The sequence below is a fragment of the Pleurodeles waltl genome, chromosome 10 (assembly GCF_031143425.1).
Source record: "Pleurodeles waltl isolate 20211129_DDA chromosome 10, aPleWal1.hap1.20221129, whole genome shotgun sequence".
NCBI lineage: Eukaryota > Metazoa > Chordata > Amphibia > Caudata > Salamandridae > Pleurodeles > Pleurodeles waltl.
The window spans coordinates 338778156-338792101 of NC_090449.1; the positions used below are offsets into that span (position 1 = coordinate 338778156).

At 39.0% G+C, this 13946-nt stretch overlaps 1 protein-coding gene across 3 annotated transcripts in view; it reads right to left on the reverse strand.

Moving 5' to 3' along the window:
• The window catches only part of METTL22 (methyltransferase 22, Kin17 lysine), a 244005-nt gene that overhangs the window by 123838 nt on the left and 106221 nt on the right, over positions 1–13946 (reverse strand). For all 3 annotated transcript variants that reach the window (XM_069210541.1, XM_069210540.1, XM_069210539.1), the window contains exon 5: positions 13132–13276. In XM_069210541.1, coding sequence (XP_069066642.1) covers positions 13132–13276 — 145 coding nt within the window. The remainder of the gene's footprint in view (positions 1–13131; positions 13277–13946) is intronic.

Genomic DNA, 13946 nt, shown 5'->3' on the forward strand with positions numbered 1-13946 from the left:
AACATTGTACTAACCCATTCTTGATTTTTTCCAAGTACCTAGATTTCTTGAGGTTTAGTTATAGTCACTTCTTAGGTTATCCATGGTTACAGTATGAGAACTCTTAGAACCATAGTCTATTGAAAGTCAATGTAATTATATCTTGATATTGTGTTGTTTAACCTTTTGCTTCCTACATGTCTCCTTCCCAGCTGTTCCCTACCTAATCCCCTTTTTCCCCACTTGGACTCTTCCAGGCTCTGTGATATTTCTATCAGAGCTTTGGAGCTGTCAAGTGGTGGACATGTTGGGAACGTGCGCAGGCCCCGAGGATCTGGTCTCCCTGACAGGGCCATAGTAGTCTCCACAGTCGACATACTGATTTCCCACCCACATCAAGTGTTGCAGGCAAACCTTCGGTTTAACAGAGAAGGTACTCCATTGCTGTTTAAACAGAGCTTCCTCTCCGCCAAACTCTATTTCGGGTCCAAGGTGCAGGTAGTAGTTTGGGTGCAAAGAAATCAAAATATTAAAGGATAAAAAGGGTTGTATCATAGTAATTATAATGTGTATTTGTGAGAATGATCTTGTGATACACTGAAAAGAAAATAGGACAAACTAGGGTGAGGTTATATTGGAAGCTTGTCCCCAAATGTAATTATGACAAGAACTGTGCTTGGGGTGGCACATATGTCAGAGTGGTTCTGTCTGTCTAGGTCTGTGTAGGTAGTCTATTTAGAGGCCCCATTTTCTTTTAGATTTTTGTTTAATGAAAGAACAGTGGTGACTGATCTGGCTAACTAGATACATTTTTCAAGTTACAAAGATTCAGCAAATGTTGCCACTTGGGAGCATATTTTGTTTTATTTAGAGCTTTTTCATATTGAAAAATGTGTTCTAAAAAGTGTTCAGCTTATAGCACACCTATACGAGATAATCAAGTGTTTATGTATATCAGAAAAAATCCATTTGCAGTGAAGCAGGGGGACTAGTGTTTGTGTGCAATCAATCAGGGCCTGGAGCTTTCATCTTTATAGCGCTCTGCTCATTGGTGACACATTCTCATTGGGTCTCTTACGGTGGCGTTCTTTCCTATCTCCATTACCTCTCACAAAGGCCTTTTTATTTTATTTTGGTGGCACCGGGAAGAAAGCTTTCCTGAAGGATAGATTTCTACCTCTCATGATGTATGCACATCTCTGCTTGAGTACTTAGTGCTGTCTGGCATTTGGGGGCCGGGACAGCTCAAGTGTTCTCTACCAGTTTTACCTATCACTTTAGTTTCATGTCCCCGTTTTTCTTTTAGCCATTTTAAGTGACTATGTTGTAAGTTATGGGGCCACACCAAAGCCATCAACTTAGTCTCTGCTTGTTTCAGTATCCACAAAGCAATGGGTAGGCAACCCCTGACCAAAGTTGTTATTCTTCCCTGAAGATGACCACAGCATGCACAAACTGGCCGTCCTGCAGAGACATGCCATAATCCAACATGCAGGCCCCCAAGTTCCAACTAAGGGTCCAGGCTTACTATCAGTATTCACCAACCTCTCCAAGGATGGGATTCTGAGAGCCTCCCTGTTGCAGTCTCTGTGAGATCTGCCTAAGTTCTTGGCAGCCATGTGTTGCACTCCACTTTCTACCTATCCTACTGCTTCGGTAGAGACTACCAGTAGAGTTCAGCCCAGCCTCCTGCCATCTGTGTGCTGCACAACAGCAATATTTATAAACAGCATAGCAGGGCTTCCACACATTTGGTGGTCCCATTTTTCAAATGTCCACCCTATGCCCCCTGGCAATCTCTTCAGCAGAATGTTTCTTGTGGTTGCATTGCTCCATCAGTCTGACTCCATAATGCCATTATCTCACTTATGCAGGGGCATTTTCTACTCGTATGGTTAGTCGCAGCCACCTCTAGGTTCAAGCAAAAAGGTCAAGTGTAAAGTTGTGGTCCCCAACTCATTCAGGAAATGTTTGCAGATATGCAATGTGATGAGAGACATGCAGAACAAAGATGGAGCTCACCACAGCAACTTGAAATAAGAAGTGACAAAAGGCCAAAGGGGAGGTGGTCAAATCTCATTTTTTTAACCTGACGTGTTAGGTCTGTGAGTCAAGAATAAACAGTGTAATGGTAAATATGATTAAGCAACACAAATATACCTTTCTGGTACAGCAGGAGACATATCTAGTGGTAAATGAGTGTTATTTCTTAAAGAGAAAACAATATAAGCTAGTGGCAAATGCAGGTTTTGCCTCCCACCCTACAGGAGGGGTTATGTTGTCTTTGTGACAGAAAATATATGGGCAGGCGTGGGTGTAAACAGAGTGGGCTACAAATTAATACAAAAATGTGGAGGCTTAATGTCTGACATCTCAAGAATGAGCTTCTGATCTCTGAGAGTCATTAGCTCAATAATATATTGGTGAAAACAGACTCAGTGGACTCTGACACCACTATTTGAGATACTTGTATACCTAAGACAAAAAGATATCCAACGCCTCTACTCAATCCTAAAAAGACACAAATGACGGAGGAGCAAGAGGTAATACAGAAGCAAAGTAAATGGCTGGAGAAGGCAGCCAATAAGCAAAAGGGAAGAAATTCAAAATACTGCTACCCAGAGATACCTGTAAGAACAATGTAATTAAACAGTGATGCCTGCCAAAGGGTTTGCTCACACCCAGAAGATACCTTGTGGCCACAGCGCATAATGGTTTACCCTATATTTCCTTAGAAGTATGTGAAACTGAGAGATGTCCTGCAGACCTCGCTTAGAGTCTAGCAGAAGGAAAGCCTACAACTACATGAGAAATCAGTAATGACAGAGACAAGCAAGTGATTGCAGAGTCCTCATCAATCAACCAAACTCAAACATCTGCCGAGTAAGGACGCACACAAGATATATAGATTCATATGCTCTACACCTCCATTGTGAATTAACCTAATACAGAATATATGTAGCAAAATGGTTGCAAAAATAACAGTATTTTCAATAGTGCAAGAGAAAAAAGTATATAGGATAAAAAACAAGCATTTTAAAAATATGTCCATGAATTTGCAATCCATACAAAATCATGCATCCTAACTGCTAGCTAAAAATTATTCATGAAAGTCGAGGCTAGCACAGTCGATGGATAAGACTGCGCTCTGCCTTGAGAAGATACAAAAGGAGCTTGCAGGCTCACTTTCCTGGATGGTTCAACCTCTATGCATACAGTATGAACCAGGAGGTTTTTCTATTATCAGTTCTCAGGGAAAGAAGTGAATGACAAGGTGTGTTTGCCCTTATGATGTGTATGAGAACATTAGTGTAAGAAATTTTGATGGAAAGATACTCACATATAGGGCCTACAAGCTTAATGTGTGTTTTTTTTAAAAAAAGATGTGGTGATAAGGACAGGGTTTTGTATTTCTAACACTATGGATAGTAAAAATCTAGGCATAGCCTAAAACATCTTGTACATCAATCTGCAGAAGAGCACGTCAAGGGTCATAAGTCATATTGATTTCAGATGGTTATGAAGAACAAGTTACTTACCTTCGGTAGCGCATTATCTGGTAGAGACAGGATCTAGCACCAGGCTCCTTACTTTAGAATCTTCTCCCTGGTGCGAGCCTGGATCCGGAAACTTTTTCCATAGTATGTCTGCGTGCCGGCAGAGGACTACGCACGAGTCCGCATCGACATCAACCACCTGATGTGACGTCAGCGGAGTCCATATAACTCCCCGCAGACGTTAATTTCTTCTGTGACTATTTCATGAGCTCAAAACGTGGAGCCACAATAGAAACAGTGTGCTTTGAATAAAAGACACCTTAGTGTCAGTTAATCAACGAATTCTTAATTCTAGGTGTTGATTTCCATAATTAAATCTTCTGTGACAACAGAGGAATTTTAATTGCAGAGCGGGGAGGAAGGGAGGGTCGTTAAGGAATCTGCGCTAAATCCTGTCTCTACCAGATAATGTGTTACTGGAGGTAAGTAACTAGTTCATCTGATACAGACATCTAGCCGCAGATTCCATACTTTATAATCAGATATCAAAGCATAGTAACCCAGAGGAGGGACTATGAAGAGAGACCCTCAAAAAAGTTGCTAAGTTTTGTAAAACCAGTCTTGAACAGGAGAAAAAAAAACATAATCATAATAATTAAGGAGAGTAATTATATACTGTATGACATCAAAACATGTGGAAGTCATCACAAGTAAATAAAAACATAAAACATGAGAGCATGAAAATAAGCTCCTCCATGTTAGCATGTCAATTGTGTGTCATAAGTACTTAACCATACTGAAAGTCTTATCCAGAAGAAAAGTGGTCTAGTACCGAAGTAAAAAAGCATGCTCATGTAATAATACCTATGAGAAAGAAAGTCCTCATTAGTTAAAGAACTGTGTGAAATACCACAGTAATACAAAGTTATAAAAATGTCCAGAACATGGGTATAGCATCACCCATAGTCAATACCATTAAGACAATGTTCTTAGAACAAAAGCAGTATAGAGTAATGTAAAAGACCGGCATTCATAAGAATTTAGTTGAGCCCCAACATATTTCACGGCTAAAGACTCCCAGGAACAACAACTGATAAAGAGTCGTAAACAATCAAAAACATGGAATAAAGAAAATCTATGTCAGTATGACCCATAGGTGTTAGAGGCAAACTAACAAATTTGATTATTAAGCTACTTATACCTTTAATAAAGGGATGTGAACCCCATTTCGCACACCCCATCAATACTGTGGAAAGGACCACAGTAATGCCATTGTAAAAACAAAGAAAACATTGCAAAGAAACAATACCCGTGATGGTAAGACAGTATTACCAAACAAGGTAGTGAAGATAAATCTATTGGTCCTTATATGTAGACTGAAACTGCATGTTATACCCTGTAGGAACGGAGAGAAGCATAACAAGCCAATGAGCGGAACCTCTTACCATGTAAAGGTATATTCTAACCAGACCTATACTGTAAGATACGCATAAAATGTTGATCCGTTGCAGAGAAAACATGTAATTGCCCTCATTTAAAAGAAGATGAAGGCAACTATAGTAATCATCTGGCATATAAATATATTTTCCACCTAGGAAAAATAGCAGATATAATAAAAACATCCTTAAGATAGATATACATATGTATCAACAACATTCATGAAATACTTCACGAACGACCACACTCCGGGATCTCTTATTTCACAAAATTCATTTATTCAGGCTCCGTTAACTTCGTTTACAGCTCAACAATCACCTGCCCTACGCGTTTCGGTCTGAGAGACCTTGATCACGGGCATTTCCAGTAGGGGGTTTCTGTTTCCACATTTATATCTACAGATAACAATTCATTAAGACTCAACATATTTCTAAATGCACTTAGAAACTACTTCTCTCTGCTTGTTAAGTTTAATAACTGCGGTCTACACAACTAAAGCTCACCCATAATTTCCAAATAAATTCAATTATTAACTAGTGCACTATAAACTTATAATGCTGCATTCTGGGAGTTGTAGTTACCGCAAAACAAAACCAATTTAACCAATCTGTTGATACACCTCGTAAATGTGCGTATGTGACATACTGTCCGTGTCTCCCCCCATAATAAAAAAACTAAAATATTAACCAAACTGAATATTAGCTGCAAGTGCTACAGAATAGAAAATAGAAAATAGAAAAAACTGTGTTTTATGATTATTTGCAATGGCTGCCATGTAAAATTACAAATGTACAAGTAACTCCTCATCCTGATTCATCCCCTTGAATGAAAAGCCGATGAATGTTTGCTTTATACTTGGCAAGGACATTGCAACTAATTCCAAAACTGATAATGGGGGCACAGGTCAAGGCCCTTCAAATGTTAAAGCTAAATTACGTGAATGGGAGAAATTGTCTCGGAAGGAAATAAATAAATGGTGGGAAGTGGTAACTTTGAAAAAATACATTGAAGTAAAACGTATACCTAGAGGTTTGAGAATAAGAATTATGCCAAGTTACCAAGATGCCAGCAGTGCCCTATTGGAAGAATGGGGAACATATATTTTGGAGTCATCGAGAGGTTTGGTTGAAATTCTTATAAAGCGTGCAGAGATAGCATTGGATAAAATTCAAAATGAGCTAAAAAATCTTGAACAAGATTTGGACTCTCTGACTCTGACTGAGGAAGAAAAGAAAATTAAAAATGATTTAGGTTTGAAAGTACAGCAACATGAGGAAACTGTTATAGCGCGCAAGCAATTTAAATTTCAGAGAGATAAACAGGATTATGCAGAAGGAAAAATATTCACATTTTCGCACAAATTTCAGAGTGCAAAACATGGAGCTCAACTTGATTCGCCACAATCTCCAAGATCGGTAAATTCAAGTATTGAATCTCTTTCTGTGCATAGTGACACCAGTGCAAGTGAGGATGGAAGTGCAACATCATATGAATCGAATCCGACACTTTTAAACGAAATGCGCCTCACCCTCCAACAACAATCCAAGGACCAACAGAGCATCAGACGTGGAAAAGGACGAGGACGGAGCGAAAGAAAAACAAACGCACAAGAAGGGGACAGAGGGGGAATTCAAAGAAATACCAGAGCGAAAACCGCAACATTATTCAAGAATTAAATGTGATAAATCTCTCTGATAGAGTAATGTCATCACAAGAAGAGTCCCTATTGAAAAAAGGCCTCAATTTTTGTCCTGCCATCGACATTGACTTAGTACAGACACGGATTGATTTATACAAATACATACGGAAAATCAACTTGGCAAAGTTTCACAGAGATGCAAATCTGATTAGTAAAACAAGTATCACCACGCCAACTTATGAATTAACAGTACAAGATAAAGATACCTTAATGACTTTAATAAATCTGGATTGCACGCAAGAGGAAGAGCCGATTAGCGAATCACAGGCAATAATACCATTAGGAGCAGGCCTAACTAAAAAAAGACCTAGGTCCAAGTTTTGCCCAGCATTACCAGCAGGAAATAAAATTGATTTATTTGCTGAAATTGTTGTTGATGACTTGTATAAAACAGAATGGATTCGTGGCAAAAACAACTTGACAAAAACTGAAGTACAAATTTTGCGTGATTTACAAAAAGATGAAACTTTAATAATTAAACCTGCAGATAAAGGCGGGAATATTGTAATTCAAGATAAAAACAGATATATACAGGAGGCAATGCGACAACTATCAGATGAAACTTATTATCAACCCATAAATAGCAATCCTACGAAACATGTGGCAGTTCAGATTCAAACATATTTACAAAATTGGATAGAACATGGCCTCATTAATCAAGAGGAGGCTAAATACCTGACAGTTGAACATCCGGTCACTCCCACAATTTATTTTCTTCCCAAAATTCACAAAGATCCCAAAAATCCACCTGGGAGGCCAATAGTTTCAGCGAATCAATCTTTATTGGAACCTATATCAAATTATATTGATTTCTTTTTAGCACCAGTGGCATGTAACTTAAATTCATATTTGAAAGACACAGGGGATTTATTGAGACATTTGGATGGCATTCCGTGGCAGGACTCATATAAGTTGATAACAATGGATGTCATTTCACTATACACCAATATTGAACATCAGATTGGAATCCAGGCATGTAGGCACTTTCTGAACCAAATAAATATTCAATTTGCCCAACATAATGAAATGCTTTTAGAAATGATCCATCTCTGCCTTACCAATAATTTCTTTCAGTTTGACCAGCAGTTATTTTTACAGATAAAAGGAACAGCCATGGGCTTTTCCTTTTCTCCAAATTTTGCAAACTTAACAATGGGCTGGTTTGAACAGAGAATAGCATGGGCAGAAGAAAATGAAAGATTCCAGCAGAAAGTCATTAGCTGGTTAAGATTCATTGATGATTTATTTCTAATTTGGGATGGCACAGAAATTGAATTTAAGGAATATTTTAACGTTTTGAACAATACTGTTGCCAAACTGCAATTCACTTATGAAATTAGTGACACACGAGTGACGTTCCTGGATACAGAAATCTATATAAGAGAAGGAGAGATACATACCACATTACACAGAAAATCTACTGCCACAAATTCAGTGTTACATGCCAATAGTTTTCACCCACCCAATACTAAATGGAACATACCATATGGCGAATTCTTACGGATAAAAATAATTTGTTCAGAATCTGGAGAATTTGCTAAACATATGAAGGTCTCAGAAGAAAGATTTATCTCCAGACAATATCCCAGGAAATGTATTAATAAGGCAAAACAGCGAGTGGAAAAGATTTCGAGAACAGAATTAGTTCATAAAAAAACTTATGTGTTGGAAGGTCAATCGGAGGATCCTATACGTTTCATCACAACATACTCCAATAATGTCTCCCAGTTACGAAAGATTCTAACCAAACACTGGTCTATTCTACAATTGGATCCTATAGTAAAGGAGATTATGGGAGACTTTCCTCGAATGACTTTTAGAAGAGCACCAAATTTGCGGGACAGAATCACGAAAAGTCACTTTAGCTCTCAGAAAAGGGGCAACTGGCTCAAAAAACCAGGTTTTTGGAAATGTGGCAATTGCAAGGCTTGCAAAATTGCGAAAAACACTAAGGAATATACCATTGGTAATGGTGTCACAAAAAGCATTAAACAACATATCACTTGTAAGAGCCGGTTCACAGTATATGTTATTGAATGCCCCTGCGGTTTAAAGTATGTTGGGAGCACCATATGTGAAACAAAGAAAAGGATCCTTGAACATATTCGTGCCATCGTCAACACAGACAGAAGTTATGCCACGGCTAAGCATATGGAGTTGGCACATGATAGCCAATGGGAAACAATGACTTTTTATGCGATTGACCATGTCCCTATAAGTGAACGAGAAGGGGACAGAGAAAAGAGACTACGACAATTGGAGTCTAAACACATCCTGGAGATTCAAACCTTGACCCCTCTGGGGATGAATCAGGATGAGGAGATATTTGTACATTTGTAATTTTACATGGCAGCCATTGCAAATAATCATAAAACACAGTTTTTTCTATTTTCTATTCTGTAGCACTTGCCGCTAATATTCAGTTTGGTTAATATTTTAGTTTTTTTATTATGGGGGAGACACGGACAGTATGTCACATACGCACATTTATGAGGTGTATCAACAGATTGGTTAAATTGGTTTTGTTTTGCGGTAACTACAACTCCCAGAATGCAGCATTATAAGTTTATAGTGCACTAGTTAATAATTGAATTTATTTGGAAATTATGGGTGAGTTTTAGTTGTGTAGACCGCAGTTATTAAACTTAACAAGCAGAGAGAAGTAGTTTCTAAGTGCATTTAGAAATATGTTGAGTCTTAATGAATTGTTATCTGTAGATATAAATGTGGAAACAGAAACCCCCTACCGGAAATGCCCGTGATCAAGGTCTCTCAGACCGAAACGCGTAGGGCAGGTGATTGTTGAGCTGTAAAGGAAGTTAACGGAGCCTGAATAAATGAATTTTGTGAAATAAGAGATCCCGGAGTGCGGTCGTTCGTGAAGTATTTCATGAATGTTGTTGATAAATTACGGAGTGTCCTGCCGTCACCAGCACCACCGCTGAATTAAGTGCGCTAGTACATGCCAAAACAGGGACAATCTTTGAAATATATGTATATATATATATTATTTTTTTTTATACATCTATATATATATATAGATATTATTTTTTTTCCCACTGACATAGGAGCATAGGAGTGAAACAACCAAACACATCTGCAGAACCAGTAACATCTACACATCTATAAATAAATATATATATATATATATATATATATATATATATATATATCACACACACACACATATACCTCAGCAACCCTTTTTAGCATGTCCGCAAAGGAGGTGCTCGCCTCCTTAGCAAATCCAGGGATTGAAAGTAGGCCTGAGGCTGGAGAAGAATCCAAGCCACTAGCTGTAGCTAGGTCAGTTAACCATCTGTCATCTCTAAGAGAGTCCGAATTCTCTACCTCCTGTCCACCATGTCCCACAGTAGGACCAATATGAGGGACTTCTTGTGGAGGAAGAGAAGTCTAGTCCTTGATATCGACCTCAGAAGGAAAGAGGGATCCGACTTCCATCAGCACTGACAGAGGAGTAGCTGGTATCAGCTGATTGGAAACCAGTGCCGAAGATGGAAACCCCAAAGGGTGGGCACTGGAGCCATAATGGCTTCGTCAACTGACACCGAAGGCCTAACTGAAGGCCAGGACAAACCCGCTGGCGTGGATACAGTCAAGGCACTTCATACCTGCTTGGGACCCACAGGCGCTCCAGAGGGAGTTGATTCACCAAAGATAACGTGAAGGGAAGCATAATATTCACACATCTGGTCTCAAGTCGCTCCGTCTCCTGGAAACGGAGCAGTGGGGCAGACTCCAACCTTAAATGACGAGAAGTCATATGCAGTGAAGTCGGCAACTTCGATGAATTGCCTGACTTAAATTTGGATGTCGATGGAGAATGGTGTACACGAGAACAATTCCTCAAACAGCACCAGGAACAGACATCAGTCCGAGAAGGGGACCTCATTCGACAAGAAGACCGATATGACTTCGACATCTGTGCCCCTAGAAGTTTCATCCAATGCTCTTGTAGAGCTTTCGGACAAAGTTGATGACAAGAGCCACACTCTTTGGCATCCTGGTGCTCACCCAGACACCACATGCAAACATAGTGGGGGTCCGTAGCCAATATTTGGTGTCCACAGGACCCACAGGGTTTAAATCCCAAAGTCATAGAAAGCACACTGTTTAATACGAAGAAAATGTCGAAGTGGCAGAAAAATGACCTAACCAACCGTTACCGGATCCACATTGCAAGTTCAGAAAAGAAGGAATTGACGATGGTGTGAGGGCAGGGGAGTTATACAGACTCCGCTGATGTCACATCCGGTGGGCAACGTCGATATGGAGTCGAGCGACATCCTCTGCCAACGCGCAGATATACTATGGAAACAAGTTTCAGGATCACGGCTTGAGTCTGGGGGAAGACTCTAAAGTAAGGAATCTGTGGCTAGATGTCGTTATCAGATTATGGCATACAATGCAACATGAAGAAAGATTCTGACATAGCCTAGAAAAGGAGAGAAAGATAAAACAGGGGGATCTTGGTCTTGAATACTTGAGGATGGCGAACCACTAATAGATGATATTAACAAAGTCCAAACCCTGAACTTGTACTACAAGAAGCAAAGGCCTAGGTAAACTACATGGAGATTTCCTGATGGACCTACAAAATAAAGGAATGGTAGATGGGATAAAGAGACACTAAAGAGGAAGACTATTATCTAGGACATTGAGCATGCACTGGTACCCAGTGGGCACCAGCAGAATTTTGTTTGAGAAAACTAGGAATAAGTGAGTACATGTTACCCATGTTCAAAGATGTAAAAGGGAAGAGTATGATTCTGCCAGATCTACATAAGGTAGTGATTACATTGATACCAGACGAGGGGAATTTTACCACCCTACTTCGCTCCTATCATAGAGACCAGATTTGGCCTAAATTATTACTAAAAGGCAAACTGTGACTGTCTGGTATATTATTTGCTTTATTCACCTGTGTTAATTAATTCTAAAATGCAGATTCACAGGAAATCACATGAAAATATTATAATGGCATTGGACAAGGCAGAGACACACTAGGTTCATTTCGATATTATCATGTGACAGGGAAAAGGCCTCTGATTATTATAGTATCCATTCATTTTTAGGTTGATGTAGAAAACAGACTTTGGCCCGTAGTTCACTAGCTGGGTGAAGCTGTAATATATCGACCCGGCAGTCCATTTTAGGGTGCGCTTTCAGATGTTTCAAGAGTTCGGAATGGGGATAAAGTTGTGTTATGTCTTGGGTTCTGATCTCCTTTCTATAATGTTAGAGGCACCATTGTACTCATTGCTATAAAGTTTGGGTATATTTTTAATGACTAAGACACCCGCATGAGTAGATTTTCTCCCACACATCAACCCCTGTGTTCTTTAGCCCACATCGCAAATCTGGTCACCTCTGAGTATGCTTTGAATTGTTATGCACTTGTCTATTATTCCCTCAGAATTCACATATACTGAAGTTTTGCTGTGAGTATACTGTGAAATTCAAGACCTCACTCAAACAGGCAATAGTATGACCCAATTTGGTTGGTTTAAAGATTACACAATGAGCACTTGCAGTCTGACATTCCGGACACTGGGGTATGAAATGACATCACCACAGTGGCTTCATGTGATGGAAAATATTCCTAATGGGAACCAAGAAAACAGAGAATTGAAGGGGGGCACACAAATTCTTCTGGGTCTCAAAGTAAGCTGTTATCCCATTGCTGAAGAGTGTGATTGGAACCAGGGCTGCCCAGCATCTCGAAATAATACTGAACAGCACAAATTGTGGTGGTGCATGAAAAGGTGCATTACCTGAGGTGGAATCCATCAGTCTGGAAAAAAAGACCAAAGTTACAAAAAAAGCAAGAGTTTAATGAAGAGCTGTAGGTAAAATGAGGTGGAATACAAAAATAAAGATAAAACGTCCCCAAGTGTGGGTACATGGCTGAAGGAGGTAGTCAAATTAAAAGTCTTTATAAGGTCCACTTCAATAGGAATCTCTCAACTAGGTGAGTCAGATAAAGTCGGTGTGGTAAAACACTTGGGGCCATGAGCTTTCTGAGACCAGTTCTGTGATTAGCAAGAAAGACCACCTTGTTGGTCTTAATAGTATGCGAGCATTGGGGCACACTGAATAGGTTGTGTCAGTTGCCATTGGTTATAACATTACGCAGTTGTCAATGTATATGTGGGACACACATATGGCAACACAAGGGGATTAATATGCTGAAGGTGAAGAGTACCTAATATTATAATCATTAGCAACTGACTTTGCCCAGTAGAGTTCTACTAGTTGAGTGCCTCCTATTTAAGCCTAAAAGATACACTCTTTTCTGTACTTTGAGAAACTCTTGGGTTATTTAGCCATTTAGAGTGATTTCTTTCCTGCACCAGTAGGCTTCCATGCTCCTTCTCATATCATTTACCTTGAACATGTGCTTCGCTAGCTGATTTGGGGCAAGAGAAAAGTTTTCTGTTTCTGAAATGAGCAGAAACAGACTAACGTAATGCATTCTTAATTCAGGAAAAATGTTACCTGTGCAGTAAACGGTTTTAGCAACTGTTGCCATGATAACACTTGTAAATCCAGTGCCAGCTCCCATCTCTAGCACAGTGCAGCCTCTAAAGAGATCCTGATTCCAAAAAATGTAATCAGCAAGAAGGAAAGCCCCACGCCAGACCTGCGAAATGCAGAAAGGTTTGTAATTTTAAGTACTGCTCTCAAGAAAACAAAATACAACAGATACATAAAAAAGTGGCACAGTATGTAAAAAACTCTTGACCATATTAAAGTGTATCAGCCAAGCTCAGAAAAAAAAGTTTCAAGAAAGAACAGATTCTCAAAGAGAATATGTTAAAACAATACAATTAACTGGCCATCAATTAATATTTTCTTACTACATGTACTGAAACAAACAATTAAGTTATAGCCAACCAGAATAACCAAGGATTTAGTGGATTAAGGCGTCTAGTAAAACACATCATAACGTATTAGGTTTTGTATTATGTATTCATCCTCTTGGGTAATTGTGTATAATAGATTAAATTAAATGGTAACAAAAATGAAAACGTTACAAACTTACAAATAGATGAATTACAAACCTGTTGAAGCAAATGTTTGGCCACATGTTTAAGCAAATGGCTAGATTATTGGACGGAATATTATGTGGGATATATATATATTACTGAAATAAAACAAGGGCTAAAGGGATGTTATAATTTGGTGACAATGCCAGTTAAAACACAGTTTTAAACAACACAATCACTGAAATTCACCAGTTACAGTCAACAATAGTTGTAGTTATCTCCAGTAACTATAACTCATTCCCTAAAGTATCTAATGTAAGGTAA